Source organism: Chrysemys picta, chromosome 10, assembly GCF_011386835.1.
Source record: "Chrysemys picta bellii isolate R12L10 chromosome 10, ASM1138683v2, whole genome shotgun sequence".
Classification (NCBI taxonomy): Eukaryota; Metazoa; Chordata; order Testudines; family Emydidae; genus Chrysemys; species Chrysemys picta.
Window position 1 is genome coordinate 56,391,850 of NC_088800.1, and position 14,678 is coordinate 56,406,527.

General features: G+C 51.1%; 1 protein-coding gene across 1 annotated transcript; it reads right to left on the bottom strand.

Annotated features, from left to right (window-relative positions):
• Positions 1-10,251: 10,251 nt before the first annotated feature.
• LOC135974092 (protein maestro-like) lies at positions 10,252-13,172 on the bottom strand. The gene is made up of 4 exons (XM_065560400.1): positions 12,810-13,172; positions 12,301-12,453; positions 10,980-11,049; positions 10,252-10,271 (listed from the first exon to the last, which is right to left on the bottom strand). The coding sequence occupies exons 1-4, from the start codon at positions 13,062-13,064 to the stop codon at positions 10,252-10,254; spliced, it is 498 nt and encodes a 165-aa protein (XP_065416472.1). The 5' UTR covers positions 13,065-13,172.
• Positions 13,173-14,678: the final 1,506 nt, after the last annotated feature.

The window sequence follows — 14,678 nt, forward strand, 5'->3', positions numbered from 1 at the left end:
GCTGTGCCTCGACCCTACAGTCACGGAGAGTGGGAGTCTAGGGTTGCTCCCGGGCAGCGGAGCACTGCAAACGAATATACCAGCTGCTTGAAAGTGCTGGGTGTGGGACTAGGATAGCCGCAGTGATGTCATAATTACAGAAAGGTCCAAGGTGGATAAAAATTGGAAGACTTTTTTAAAAATTAAATAAAATTCCTTTTTAAAATTTTTTGTTACTTATAAGTTTTTCTTTTTTAAAAATGAGCCAGTTTAAAATGAAATCAGAATTTAATACAAAATATGTTGAGGCCTAAACTTAGAAGATTATAATAAGAGAAATAAATATGCTGAATCCATGACCCTCTCTTAAAAAACAAAAAACAAAACCACCATTTTCTAACATACTAAAAGTGTTTGGTTAATAAGAATCTGAAAATATAGTTATGGTGTACACTTCTAGGTAGCAAACAGATGTACCAAATCTACTGTAAAGTGTCTATTTAGTTGTAAGTCAAGGTGTTTTAATGGGTATATCAACTAATGAGTGCATCTTTCTTTAGAAAACAGCTGAAATACAAATGCTGATTTAAATCAGTCCACCCTGGAAATGTCACAATGCATATTTTCCCAGGACTCAGAAGTTCAGGTTCTAACAGAATAGCACAGCTATGGGAATATGTGTAGTAGTTACTGGGACTGACTACTGTAATTAAGTCAGTGTTAAACTTAACTAACTCTTTCTTAAATTACTCATAACTCAGATTCCTTTTTGGTTTGAAATTTCAAATATATCCGTCTCAGCACTCCCCTCTTCTATTCCAACTGGAATTCTTGCACGCACGTGAGACTGTTTCTGTATTGTTTTGTATAAACCCCTGCATTGAAGGCTGAACACAGTCTTGCATCACCTGACCCTGCCATTAATCAGGGAAAAGATATGAGAAGCTTAGCATTATTGCAGCGTTAGGGTTCTAATCAAGCAGTCAAGTCAGGAACTTCTGGAAATTACTTCTGTTGGGTGTTTAATTCTGCTCTGGTGCACATGTATGTTTTGTGTGTCCCTGTTTTGATCATTAGCAGAGTGTTGAATCCATTTCATACAATATACAGGATATACACTGTGGCAGAGTTAACATTCTGGTTCAGAGTTCAACAAACATTTGATGATTTTTGACTTTGATGACTTCTGAGCACTTGATTTCACGGACTTAATTTTCATTAACACGAGGCTTTTGGGGATTTCCAGTTGGGAATAAGGATGGCTGTGCCTGCTTGTTCATACACTGCCTCCAATTTACTGATGCTTTCCCTTGATCAGTCGGCAAGGGTCAGTGTTTGTATTGCCAGTTCCCCAGCAGAGCTAAACATGCCAAATCTGTTGGTCTAGGGAAGTGGATTTGTTTTCGCTTTTTAAGTGTTTCGGGATCTTTTGTCTCTCCCGTTTCTGTAGTCCCATGAAAGAGTGAGTAAGCGGCTGCACCAGCGATTCCAAGCCTGGGTGGACAAATGGACCAAGGAGCATGTGACCCGTGAAATGGCAGCTGAGACAAACAAGTGGCTAATGGGAGAAGGGTTGGAGGGTTTGGTGCCCTGTACCACTACCTGTGATACAGAGACCCTGCACTTTGTGAGCATTAACAAGTACCGTGTCAAATACGGCACAATATTCAAGACACCGTAAAGTCCCTGAGTGAGGGAAGATCACGTGGTGTGTGTATGTGTGTGCGTATCAAGGAAACGAGGAAGATGCCTTTCTCCCCTCACTGTGTATCTCCGTAACGTGGCCAGTTGACTAGTGCACAGCTGGTACATCCTGTCACCGGCAGGATTCGGTTTAGGAAAACGGATCTCTACAACCCTAAGCTGGAACTGTTGCCAACAGGCCTCTGACTTCAGCGTGCACTGTGGAGGGAAGGATCCTTTTCAGAACTGAGTGATCCTAGAGAAATGCAGCTAGCTCATATGCACCAGCACTTCTGAGACTAACTCCTCAATGGCCTGAACTTCAAGGGAAGAGAACTGGATGTTGCATACATCCTGACCGGAGTGGTGCATTTAAAGTTATATGCTCAGATATGTCGTGAAACCAGAGGTGCCTATCACAACTGGATTCTCAGCAGAAACAACACAATTTTAACATGTTCCCCTTCCTTTTTTGTAAATAAATGTACATATTGTCAATTTTTTTCCTTTTTTTATTAAAGGAAATATGCTTGATGTGCTAGTATAACTGTACCAGCTTCTTGTGTACCATAGTACCAGGTGGCTTGAGAGTTAGTACCAACAAACAGACCTATGGAGACATTTATTACACTTTTTACCAAAGGGAGTTATCGTTGTAGTGCTTTTGTGTGGAAATTGTTCTCTCCTTTCTTTTGTAAATAAAAATACATCTTGGTTCTTATTGAGGAAGACACTCGCTCACCCACAGCCCTGTTCCTGTTCTGAAAGGCACCATGCAGTTTGCAGTGCGGAGAGGGGACATTTGACCATTTTATTATTGGCTTCATAATCTGAAGTGTTGCTGAGCTACCTAGCTGGGGTTGATTGTGCTTATGTATTTTCCCTCTCAGTATTGGAGAAAACATCCTAAGTACCAAACCAGTATTTCATTAGAGCTGCTTTGTGTCTATGTCTGTGTGTGTGTGTGTGTGAGAGAGAGAGAGAACGGCGAGGCGGGTAGGCTGTGTGATGCATTTCACTAGTGAAATCCACAAATGGGATATTTTTTTTTTTAAGCATAGAAGTTTAGTGCTGGCAGATATTTAAGCATTGGAAGATTTTGGTTTTCAGACAAGTTGGCATGGACTTCGTAAGCCAGGACAGACCCAACTGCACTGTCTCTCCTCAAAGGAGGCATCCTTTCCTTGCACAAAACAATGCTGCCAGTTGTGCCTGAACAGCTTCCGTGTCCCAGCTGGAGAGCTGTGAATGCAGCTTTGCTTTGCTGTTTTTCAAAGTCCACTTCTGAAATCTGTCCCAGGGATTTCAAGACAGCTGGTTGTCCCCTCAGAACTGAGTTCTCTTCCCTTCCCCGGCAGAGAGATGGAGAAATTGGGGAGAGAGGGTCGGGGGAAGGCAATGGCTCCAGCCTTTGTGCAGCTGGGAGAGCAGAGTGGTGAAAATGCATGGCCTATAAGGGTCACTAGTCATTGGCAGCCAATGTACAGAGAGTAATTCCAGCCATTGTGATGAATGGGAGCCTCCTATGGAGAGAGGAAAAGAGAGTAAAGATCCCACAGGGGAGTTTTCAGAGTTTGCCAGCAATAAGTTACCTGTCCCGTTTCTCCTCCTTTTGCTGTGTTCAGACAGGAAGGGGGTTTTATTGTGTCCTCTTCCATTTCAAAGGTTTTACACACGCTCCCCTGTGCCTCACCCCACCCTCAGGTGTTTCTTTTTAATATATGTTAAAGCTGATCTGGAAGTGGAAGTCAGGATGATTTAGACTTTACCAGCTTGGAAGTAACAGCTGCTGCTGCTTTGTGGGTGTTTTGTCCAAGAGTCTGTGCCTGCATGTTATTTGAGCGGAATGGGATTAACATGGCGGGATTCCTGCTGTTCAAGGTACCCAGGAAAAAAAACCAATAAAACACAAGGCGATCTCCTCCTGCAGCTTTCATCCCTCCCGATGTCTGACTTCTGAGCTCCATGCTCTGATCCCAGCCTGTACAATAGCAAGATTTCTTTTTACTTTAAATTGCTTTTTGTATTCTGTAATGTGATCCTTGGCCACCTATCCATGTGATGATTTCTATACAAATGTAAACTTGACTGTAGTGCAGTATTTCCATTAAAATATCAGGGCTAATCATTGTGTACAGATTTTTCTTCCTTCTTGATCATACACAATGAGATTTTGACACACACTCTCCTGAGGAAAGGGAGGAAGATGCATCTGATGGAATCACTCCTTTAATAAAAACAGAAGTAGAGGTGGTGGGAGAAGATAGCAGTAGACCTGAAAGTTTGATCTCTGTTTAGGACCCTCACAAATGACCAATGTTTGACTTACCCTAGCAGATAAATGTAAGGGTATCGCCTCTGGATTCCAGATACTAATTTGTAAGCAATTCCCAGTTCCTGTTCAGAGGTTATAAACTCTTTTTTATTTTGTAGCAGTTGCAACATTCTGTGGTGGTCGAGAGCTAATAATTAGCCACCTCTTCCACTGGAGTTGGGAGGTTGCCCCCCTCCCCCCCAAATCCCTTGAGTCATTCTGGGAAACGGGGTAATACAATTTACCAGCCAGTGGAAATGTCAAAAAAAAAATCTATCCCTCCGTCTTGTTAGCAGCAGGGCTGTTAAATAACAAATCAATCCTTTTTGGTTCCTTAACAAATTAACAGTTCTCTTTAGCCTGATTCTTTTTTGATTTAGAGCTGTCTTCAGCACTCCCTTTGCCTATATCCAGTGCTTGGAGATTGAGGTCTATCACAAACACAGTCATGGTGTTTAGAGCCACTAAACTCCCAGCCCCCTTGACGTGAACGTTGCATTTTTTTAGCCTAAATGGTAACATTGCACTTTATATGGCTCAGTATTTTGTGGAAGAGTTTAATAGTTTTTCCTCCCTGCTTTCTGTCTCTTCCCGTTGGGTGAGGAAGCCCCATGAGGTAATTGTGTTGTATAAATACACAGGTAGAACTACCAGAAAAGCTCAACCAGCTGTCATTGGGTATCCAAAGCCGTAAGCTAAGGAGCACTGAATACAGACTGTAAGTCTATTAATAATGAATCGGGGGACCCGAGAGATGCAAATAGTGGCAATGTCTGAAGGTGCTCTAAGTTACTGGATAGCCTGTCTGGTTTTCAACAGTGCTTTGAGCCTCCCTTTGAAGTCACCCCTTTTGGACTCTGAATTTAGGGATGCCATAGAGCACAATGATCCCTTCTGGCCTTAGAATCTTGTCTGACTGCCTGTATAACCCAGAACTTCCCCCAAAACATTCCTTTGGAACTGCAGCTTAAAAAAAAAAAATCCCCAAAAGATGCGTGGGGAAGTGCAGCCCACTGCCCCACATGCATGTCTGTAAAGCTGGGCCGTTGGAGTACTTTCAAGGGAGCCAGAAGATCTGGTGAGTGCTGTCTTGACTCAGTGACGCTGCCAAGCGTGTTTGTGTGGCCAGACCAGGAGCACTGCAGCGTGTGCAGCTTCCTTCGCCAGCAGTTGGTGACAGGTCAGCAAAGGTTTGTGACTTCAGGGTAGCCATTCTGTGTCTCCAGGCAGTTTCTTGCTTGTCTCTGTAAGGGCTGCCACATCTTACTGAAGGCTGAAAATCTGAGGAAGCATTTGCTTCTCTAGTGCTTAAAGCTGCAGCGCTGTCAAAAGTTCTAAAGAATCTGTTGTTCCTTCCCCTCCCAGGCAAAACCAGATTTCTGTATCTAGGTCAAGCAAAACAGCTGCTCGTAAACCACCGTGTTTGCCTTTGCACTCTGTGATGTCCCTGGCATGCTGGATTAGTGACATGGTACTTGAGGCAATTAATCCTGGCATTGTCTGGTAATCAGAGGAGTTTCACCATGGGGTGATTTAAAACTTCTCACTCTCAGCTTCCAGGAATTTGACGTTTCGGCCCGTAAGCAGTCCCGTCTTTGACACACATGGAGACTTTTCCCAGTTGGGTGGTAGAGAATCTGTTGGAAGTACATGTTCCCAAGGCAGCTGTAGCACCTCTCTCCTAAGCTGCTTTTTGGAAGGTGCCCCAAATGAAACCTAGTCTCTTTGGATTCCCCTAGGAAGTGGCTGTGTAGTAGAAGCAGTCTATTGGTCTTCCAGGAGCATGTTTATAAAACATCACCTCCACGACTGCAACCCCACCCTCGTATCTTCACATCCAACCAGCAGAACTTGCATGGAGGAGGGAGTTGGCTTTGTATTGTCCAAGCATTATTAAAAGTCTGCCTTGTGTGCATTTACCCTATTTTGGACCCGGATGGTGCAGATACTGTATTCTCATTCTAGATCAGTGGTTCCCAAACTTTAACAACCTGTGAACCTGTCAAGGCTCCTTCCCCACTCTGATCTTTAGGGTACAGATGTGGGGGTCTGCATGAAAATTTCTAAGCTTAACTACCAGCTTAGATCTGGTCCCCTGCCACCACTCCCAATGGGCTAACTCCCTTCCCTGGGTAGCCTTGAGAGACTCTTCCACCAATTCCCTGGTGAACATAGATCCAACCCCTTGGATCTTAAAACAAGGAGAAATTAACCACCACCACCCCCTCCTTTCTCCCACCAACTCCTGGTGGATCCAGATCCAATCCCCTTGGATCTAAAAACAAGGAAAAATCAATCAGGTTATTAAAAAAGGCTTTTAATTAAAGAAAAAGGTCTAAATCATCTCTGTAAACTCAGGATGGAAAATAACTTTACAGGGTAATCAAACTTAAAGAGCCCAGAGGAACCCCCTCTAGCCTTAGGTTCAAAGTTACAGCAAACAGAGGTAAACACCTTAGCAAAAGGTACATTTACTAGTTGGGAAAACAAAGATAAAACTAACACGCCTTGCCTGGCTGTACTTACAAGTTTGAAATATGAGAGACTTGTTCAGAAAGATTTGGAGAGCATAGATTGATGTCTGGTCCCTCTTAGTCCCAAGAGCGAACTCCCCCCAAAAACAAAGAGCACAAACAAAAGCCTTTCCCCCACCAAGATTTGAAAGTATCTTGTCCCCTTATTGATCCTTTGGGTCAGGTGTCAACCAGGTTACCTGAGCTTCTTAACCCTTTACAGGTAAAAGGATTTTGGAGTCTCTGGCCAGGAGGGATTTTATAGTATTGTACACAGGAGGGCTGTTACCCTTCCCTTTATAGTTATGACAAAACCCCTTTCACTAAAATGTCAAGTCTCGCGAACCCCTTCCTCAAAATAAATATTGCCAGGGATTTTCTCCTTTACCTGAGTATAAATTATAAAAACAGTAATCTGGGAAATATAAAATTTGTTTTGATGACAAGCTTATTACACACTTCATTATTAATTATTATTTATCATTACAGTATTTTATTACATTATGAAAACGGCAACACTCTTCCAAGATCTTACTTTCGTAGCTTGTATCACTTCGAATAAGTCTGTTATAAGACAAGGCTCCTACGTTTCATGCTGTTTCACACCTGATACTCCTTGATGAAGGTATTTAAGAAGTCAACTTAGAGTTCCTTCTACACAAGCATTCAGGTCTTGAGCAGTCCAGACAAACAACGCACGTTACAACAAAGCTTAAACTTGTTCTTCCTAATAATTTTAAAAACAATATTAGCTGCCTATTTAATTTTAAAAACAGGAAAAAATATCCACCTCCCTTTGCATTTCCTATAAGGAGTTTTGAAGTTTAAATCTCAGTGTGATAGAGATGCTTGCTTTAATCTGCTTCGCTCTTGGACGTCCAGGGGCTCTGGGCTGCTGGCCCCATGCTGCCCGGGGTCCCTAGGGACAGCTCTGTCCGCCATTAGGGAATTTTTTCCCCGCGGACAACCTGTAACATTTTGCGAACCCCAGTTTGGGAACCACTGTACTAGATTAATTCACCAACACTGCTGCTGTACGTCTGATGTGCAGCGTGTAGTCTGCTGAAGAGCAGATTCGATACGAGCTGTGGCTTCACTCTTCTCTTCCCTGAGCTCTCCTACTGAGAGGTGAACAAGAGAAGTTTGTTCTTGCTTTGAGTCCAATAGCTTGGTGCATTGTTCAAGGATCTCCTATATAAAGATGCTACTTATCATCTGTCTACATCTTTATAAGGCCCCCATCAGTGCAGTATTTGAGTGCCTGTTTCCGCCCAAGTTGCATAACCTCCCTGCCTGTTTACACAACAAGGACATCTATCACTGTCTTTAATGTTGAGAAGGTAAGAGTTTGATTTCAGGTTTTGGATGAGGACAAAATGGAGCCTTGATTACATGCCAGGCGTCTGCTCGTGGAGGTGAGGCTGAACATGATGATGATGTTTTTTGGATTTGCAGCGTTCGCCTCTGCAGCAGGTTGCCCGGCTCTACTGTCCAAGAGAGGAAGCTCAACCTGGGCTCATGTAATTTTGATCCCGCCCCCTCTTGATAGGGCTGCCTGCCAGAGGTGAATTCTCACTGAGCGATACCCTCCGGGCAGCCTGCATGTAGCTCAGAGGTTCTGGGGAAGATTTGTTGAGGGGCCAGAGAAGGCCAAGCCTGACTGCTGCTGCTTGGCAGGCCACTAGCCTTTTCTCCTGAGCCTTGGTTCCCGGAGGGTATACGTGGCAGCCCTCTGTGCCCTTGGCCACTAATCTCTTGTTTTTCTGTTAGGCTCCATCCAGAGAGAACGGATTGCAGAGGGCAAACTCGAGAGGTTCTGGACTCCTGGGACCTGAATCTTAATGTTTCTCCACCATAGGCAGGTTGGGGAAATACCCTTGTCTCCCGGGTTCCCTATTTAGTTCCCTAATAAGTCACTGGTGATCAGTGTGTGTCCCTAATAGCCCAATTCAAGAGCTGGAGCTTCCATCCTCTTCTCCTCAGTGGAGGAGGAGAAGATGGAAATGTCCTAGACATACAAAAAGGGCGCCCTAGAGGTGAGTGAGTCTGACCACCCGTTCATTCTGTATGGTGCAAACTGAGCTCGAAAGCCTTGCTTGGTTGGCAGGTGTATGAGTGAGGCCTGTGGAGCCAAATAAAAGGCTCCTGCCCTAGAGATCAGAGCTCGGGTAGATCTTGGTGAGAAAGAGACCCCTCCCTTCTGGAACTCTGCAAGGCAGTAACCTGGGTATCCTCCTGCTTTCTCACAGGTCTGTGCAAGTGCTCTCTTGCCTATATGGGGACATCTACTGGCAGCCTGCCCATTACTCCTGCGGTGGCTCCCTCTGCTGGACTGTTTCAGCATTGCACCCTGACCCACGTTTGGTCTGAGCATCTTCAGTGAGTATGCGCCCATCTAGGCTACGTCAGCTGCTGTTTTACACCCCATCTTCCATAGGCTTCCCTCATCTACACAGCAGCGTGGTCCAGCCCATATGATCAGCCTGCCTGTGTGAGCAGAGCATCTAAGTAGCTAGACCTGTGGGAAGAACTATGCCGGAATTTCTCTCCGCCTGAATCTTTGTCTGCAAAGAAGGAAATGGATAACAAAACATGAGTTTGCAACATGCACTTATCTTTAAAAAGCAGCCAACTGCATTGGTTGTAAATAGGGAGGGTGTCAGGAAATGTGGGGAGAGGAGTTTACTGGAGTGAAGGAAATTCTGGCTGCAGCAGCCTTATTCCCCTCTTGCTCAGTGGATTGGGGCTGTGAGAAGTGACGCTGGGTCTGCTTGCGGCCTGCAGTTCAGCCTACGACTCTACGCCACCCCCTGCCCACCCTTCTTGGGCTGACTGCAGCCTCTCCAGGTATTTAAGCACCAGGCCTAGGAGAGTCTGCCCAGCACCTGGCTGGGTTCTGCCTAGTGAGCAGCTGGCAGGGTCAGCCTCTGACAGAACGAGTGCCCGTGATGCGGGGGAGGGGTTGGACTGCACATTCCAGCCCTGGGATGTGTTTCCTCAGCACCTGGCTCTGTTTCCTCAGCTCTGGTGCAGCCCTTTGGGGCATGATCAGCTGTTGAAGGCAGGGAGACTCAGAGGTAGAATTTCATATCCCCATAAGCATAGCTGGGGCTGGGGTGGGGTGGGGTGGGGTGGGGGGTTGGGGTGGTGTCAGCTGCTCCGTGCGTGCAGGGGCTCTTGGAGCTGCCACTTGCAGGGGGCAGGCAGCAATCCAGGCTGGGTTCTGCAGAGTTAGCACCAAATGAGGCTCAGAGGAACCCCCGGCCTCGCCCTTGGCTGGGGCTGCTCAGAGTCCAGCCCGCGGCACCGCGGCTGGTGAGGGATTAGGGGGAAAAGTCTCCTCCAGCAGCCGGGTCTCCCATAGGAGGTGGTTTCCCTCCCTCTTGTGGAGTCCACCCCCTCTCTGCTTGCCACTGCCCCCTGCCTGCCAGGAACAACTCACTTCTGACTCCCAGACCCTGCTGACCAGCCATGGCTCCTGCCTGGGCCAGGATGGGAACACCCCACAGGGCAGGGAGTTTCAAACTATAGCCGGGGAGAAGATACCCCAGAACCAGCCCCAAGGGTTTTCTCCCTGCTCCTACGCTCTGCAGGTCACTCCAACTGGGTTCTGGCTCCCAGCCACCGTGCGATGTGGCTGCTGCCCCCTGCCCCTAGATCCCTGCCCCGATTTCCCCCCGCCCCTCCTCCCAGCACAGCAATACCCCTCAGCCGTGACTCACAGCAGGGTGGGTGGTCCGAGCTTCCTGCTCTTCTCTGGCTTCAATTGTCCATCATGTATCCTAGGGGAGGCAGGCGGGCCTGGTTATTTAACAGCATGCAGGGCACCAGCCACCGCTTGGATTTCTGTCTTTCAAGGTGCCCCCCACCCCCAATCCATCCGGGCAGAGGAGGGGAAGGAGCTGGGTGGAGAGTCAGTCCCCAAGATTATTGGGATCATTTTGCCTTTGGCCTCGTGCCCCACAAAGGCCAGGAGAGGTGTTGTGCACACAAGCCCCACTGGGAGTTGGCGTGAAGCAGTGTGGCAGAGCTGCTGCCCTGGCTCTCTGCCTGCATGGCTGGTGGTAGCTGGGGTGTGCAGGGCTGGGGCTTCCTGTGAATCTCTGCCCTCCCTGTACAGGCTGCAGGGGGACCTGGCTGGGGCCAGTGCCTCGTGCGGGGTGGGGTGCGGGGGAACCAGGGTGAGACCTTTGGGAGGCAGGATCTCTCCCTCGGGCCTGCTCCTGCTGCAGGTGCCGGGCTTGCCCAGGGCCAAGGCAGAGGAGACCCTCTGGCCGCAGAGCCCTCCCGCATCTGGCTGCAGGGAGTCTTGGTTCCCCCTTTGTCCCAGGGAGATGGGAAGGAGCGGGTGGAGGGGGAGTTGGGTTTGGTTGTGTGTGGACAACGGAGGCCAGCCCCTCCCCCCGTTAGCATTGTGCATGTGGAGCTGGGCCCCGGACTCATGGGGCAGGGAGGGATAATAGGAAGAAGAGCTCCAGCTCTTTTCTTACCTATCAGCTGCTGGGCAGCTGCTGCTCTCAGGGCAGCCTTCTTGCTCAGTCTCCCTGGGCAGTCCTGGAGCTGGGAAGCCAAGAACCCAGTTAGTCCCAAGCCACACATTCTCCCCAGGCTGAGGGGAGCTGCCTGGTAGGGAGGTGAGGAACCCCTGGCTGTCAGAGCCCTCTCCCTCTTGATTCCTCCCATGGGACAGAGATGACTTGTACAGGAGCCATCCTCAAGGGTGGGGGATGGGGCTGAGTCAGTGAGGGGGCTCCCTGGAGCAAGGAAGCTCACTGTGTGCTTAGGTCCTCCCACCCCCCCTGTCCTGCAGGGCCCACACCCCAGAGCTCACTCACCAGGATCCTGCAGGCTTCGCTCAGGAAGGCGGGGATGGCAGGGGCCGCCCCCTCGTCTAGCTGGCTCCGCACGAGCTACGCAGGGGCTGGTAGCTGAGGAAGGGTGCGCACTGCAGCAATGCCACCCTGCACGCCTGCCAGAGAGGGCGAGAAGGAAACTGGTTGAGTCCCTGAGCGCAACGGGCTGCCAATTCGCAGGCTCTGTGTGGCTTGGGGAGACTCCGCTGTGCCGGAGCAGCAAGGAGCCACCTCTTTGCAGAACCTCCTCTGGCCTGACGGTTGTTCCCCAGGCCCCCACAGCCCCCATCTCCAGCTTGGCTGGGTTGAGGGGAGCCAGGCCCGCGTGCTGGGGCCGGGGAGGTACACTCCTGGAACAGGGAAGGGGCCATTCCCTGTGGGTCCCCGGTGGGTGGTTAACAGCACTGCCCGGTGACCAACGTACTTGGCCTCCCCTCAATCCCAGGCACTATCGGGGGCTGCTACTTGGCTGGGGCGCGGGTGGTGGGATTTCTGCAGGAGGCTGGTCATTCCCAGACAGGAGCTAGCACACAAGTGAGGGCAGGGCAGCAGCAATGGAGACCCAATCGGCCTCAGCGACCTGCCCTTCCCTGTGGCCCTGCTTGGGTTAGGTCACTTGCTAGGGGCCAGAGATAGACCTGGACCTGGCCACTAAACAGGGCAGGCTGTAAAATGGAGCCACAGCCACGCAGAGGCTGGCTGGGCAGGGAGGCTGGAGGTGCCTGTGGGGAATGGAGGAGGAGAAGGAAACCCCACAGATCTACCCCACAGCTACACTCTGAGGGCTGGCAGAGCTCTGTGTGGGGTGGGGGAGGGCTGGATTAGTGGGGGGTCCTGGGTGCCACAGGGCAGCACTGAGGAGATCTGGGGCTTGGAGGGGGGAGTTTGCACCACCCTTGCCATGTTGTTAGAATGCCCCCAGCCACCCCTTCCCCTATGAGCCCTCAGCTGCACTCACCTGGGCCACCTGGGGGTCCCCGTCCTGTAGGTGGATGAGCAGCGTCCCCATGCTCTTCTCCACCTCAGCCCCAAAGAGGGATGACTTCTTGGAAACAAATTTGCTGAGGTGGCCAAAGAGCTCCATGGAGGCCCGCCTCAGGCCGCTGGTCTCCTGCAGACAGGGGGCGCAGGGTGGTTAGAGGGGACAGGCTCAGGCCCTCACATGCTTTGGGAATCAGCCTGGCAGCTGCGGAGCCCGGAGAGGTTTCAGCTAGTTCAAACGACAGGACAATTCTCTGCAAACTCCCCTCTTTCCTGCTGGGCCCCAGGGCTGCTGAACAATTGTGGGCCCAGGGCCCAAGAATGATTGCATCCTGCCTCCCCTAGCAGAGGAGCTGAGCTGCCCCACAAATCCAGAAATGTGCCTGCATCGGACACTGAGCCCCCTCCACGGGAAGGCAGGTCCTGAGCACCTTCCCCTGTGGGGTGCCCTATAGCGCCATGGGGCCTGCCCTGCTTGGTACTTACATCCTCAAAGAACGTTCTCGCCTGCAGGGCCAGTGGGACGGCGACGTGAGCCTTCAGAGGCGCCTTGGGGTCCCGCAGCATCCAGCAGAGCCCTTCCATGGCTTCCAGAACGGTGCGGGGGTTGCAGCATTCGCACACGGCGCGGACAAAACTCTCCAGGATCTTGTCTCGCTTTTTCCTGACCTGCAGAGAAGGGGTTGGACGCCGCTCGGTCTTCACAACCTGCTTCCGCATCGCCTTGGGCTCCTTCTCCATCAGCAGGGGGCTGCCGAGGAACTAAAGGGACCGAAAGGAGCTGTCAGAGAGGGCTGGGCGAGGCCAGGAGGAGCAAGGGGAAGGGAGTATGATCAGGGGCCAGGAGGTGACATAGATCCGTACTGACTGCTGTTCACGAGGGGCTGGCTTCAGCTGAGCTTAACAGAAGTGACATGTGCAGGGCAGAACGCTCCCTCTGCTTCCAGTGGGGTGCTCCCAAATCCCACCACAGAGCCCCCAGCAGAGGGATTAATTTACAAGCAATACACCACCGGGACCATCTCTCATTGGCTGACCAGCTATTGGCCCCCTGTTCCATCAGCTTCTGGGCCTGGCTAACCCTCCCCCCGGTCTTCCAGGCTCACCTCTGCGAACAGGGCGGTGCAGGCCATGCGTTCGCCCTCCTGGCTAGCCTGGAGGCTGGGAAGGAGAAGCTTTGGGATGCTCTTCAGGGCCAGGTTTGGGTGGGTCACTATGGCCCTGGGAGAGAACAAGAGTTCGTGTTGACGTGTGCATGACAACCCTGCACATGCCGGAATCCGGCCCGGTCCCGGCCACCCCCTCCCATCTCTGCCCCACTGGGCTCCAGAGTGAGAACGTGACTCCTCCAGCCTCTGTCCTCACCTGCTAAGGAGAGTGAACCCCTCGGACTGGGCCTCCTCCAGCAGCTGCCAGCCTCGCTCCTGGTCCATTAGCCCCACAGCTGGCTGACTGCCCCTGAGGCGCAGCACCCGCGCCAGGGCCTGCACGGCCATGCTGGGAAGAGAAGGAGGCAGGAGATGGTGATGCAGGGATTCCTGATCTCTGGGCGGGGTGGGGGCGGGCAGGACTCCCTTGCTGCAGCACTGAAGGGATCAGGTTGAGCCTAGAAGCTGCCCCACTTCTGCCTTTGGTTCTCCCCCCGCAACTGTGAGGGCAGGGGGGAGTGTCTGCAGATGTGACCTTCGCTCGCCTCCAAAGATGTGAAAATTGCCCCTCCCCGCCCCGCCCAGGAAACTGACCCTGGGGAGAAAAGTACATGCAGTGCCCCCCTGAATGCCCTGCTGCCCTGAGCCCTGCCCCCCAGGGCCCACTGCAGAAAAGGGGTGAAGTGGCTCAGAGACAGGCCAGGCCTGTCCCAAAGCCTTCAAAGTAGACAGTAAATAGAGACAGCAGCCAGCTCTGCCCTGCTCCCCAGCTCTGCTCCCCCTCCCCCCGCCCCCAGCTCAGCTCCCTCATCACCCTGCTGAGCTGCCCATTCTGAGGAGCTCTCTGGCTCCCTGAGTATCCGGGGGCAGTTCTGCCCGCTCCTAAGCACGAGAAGCCTGGCTGATCTGAACCCTCGGTCCCCCGAAGGTGTCGGGAGTCCCTGGACAATGAAGGTCCAAGAAGGAAGCTTCCCCCTCCTAGGGGCTAGCCCAGACACTGCGTGGGTGCTGGGATCCATCGGCCCCACACATTACCTGCGTGGACTGGTGTCACTGGGCAAGTCCTGATGGGCTCCCGAGAGGTGCCGTGCCGGGGGGCAGGCGATGGCGAGGAAGCAAGAGGCGAACAGGTCGTCCTCGCGTCCCTCCAGCGTGTCCGCTTGCCCCAAGGCCCCGATCAGCTCCCACAGGCCGCATGTGGTCTGGA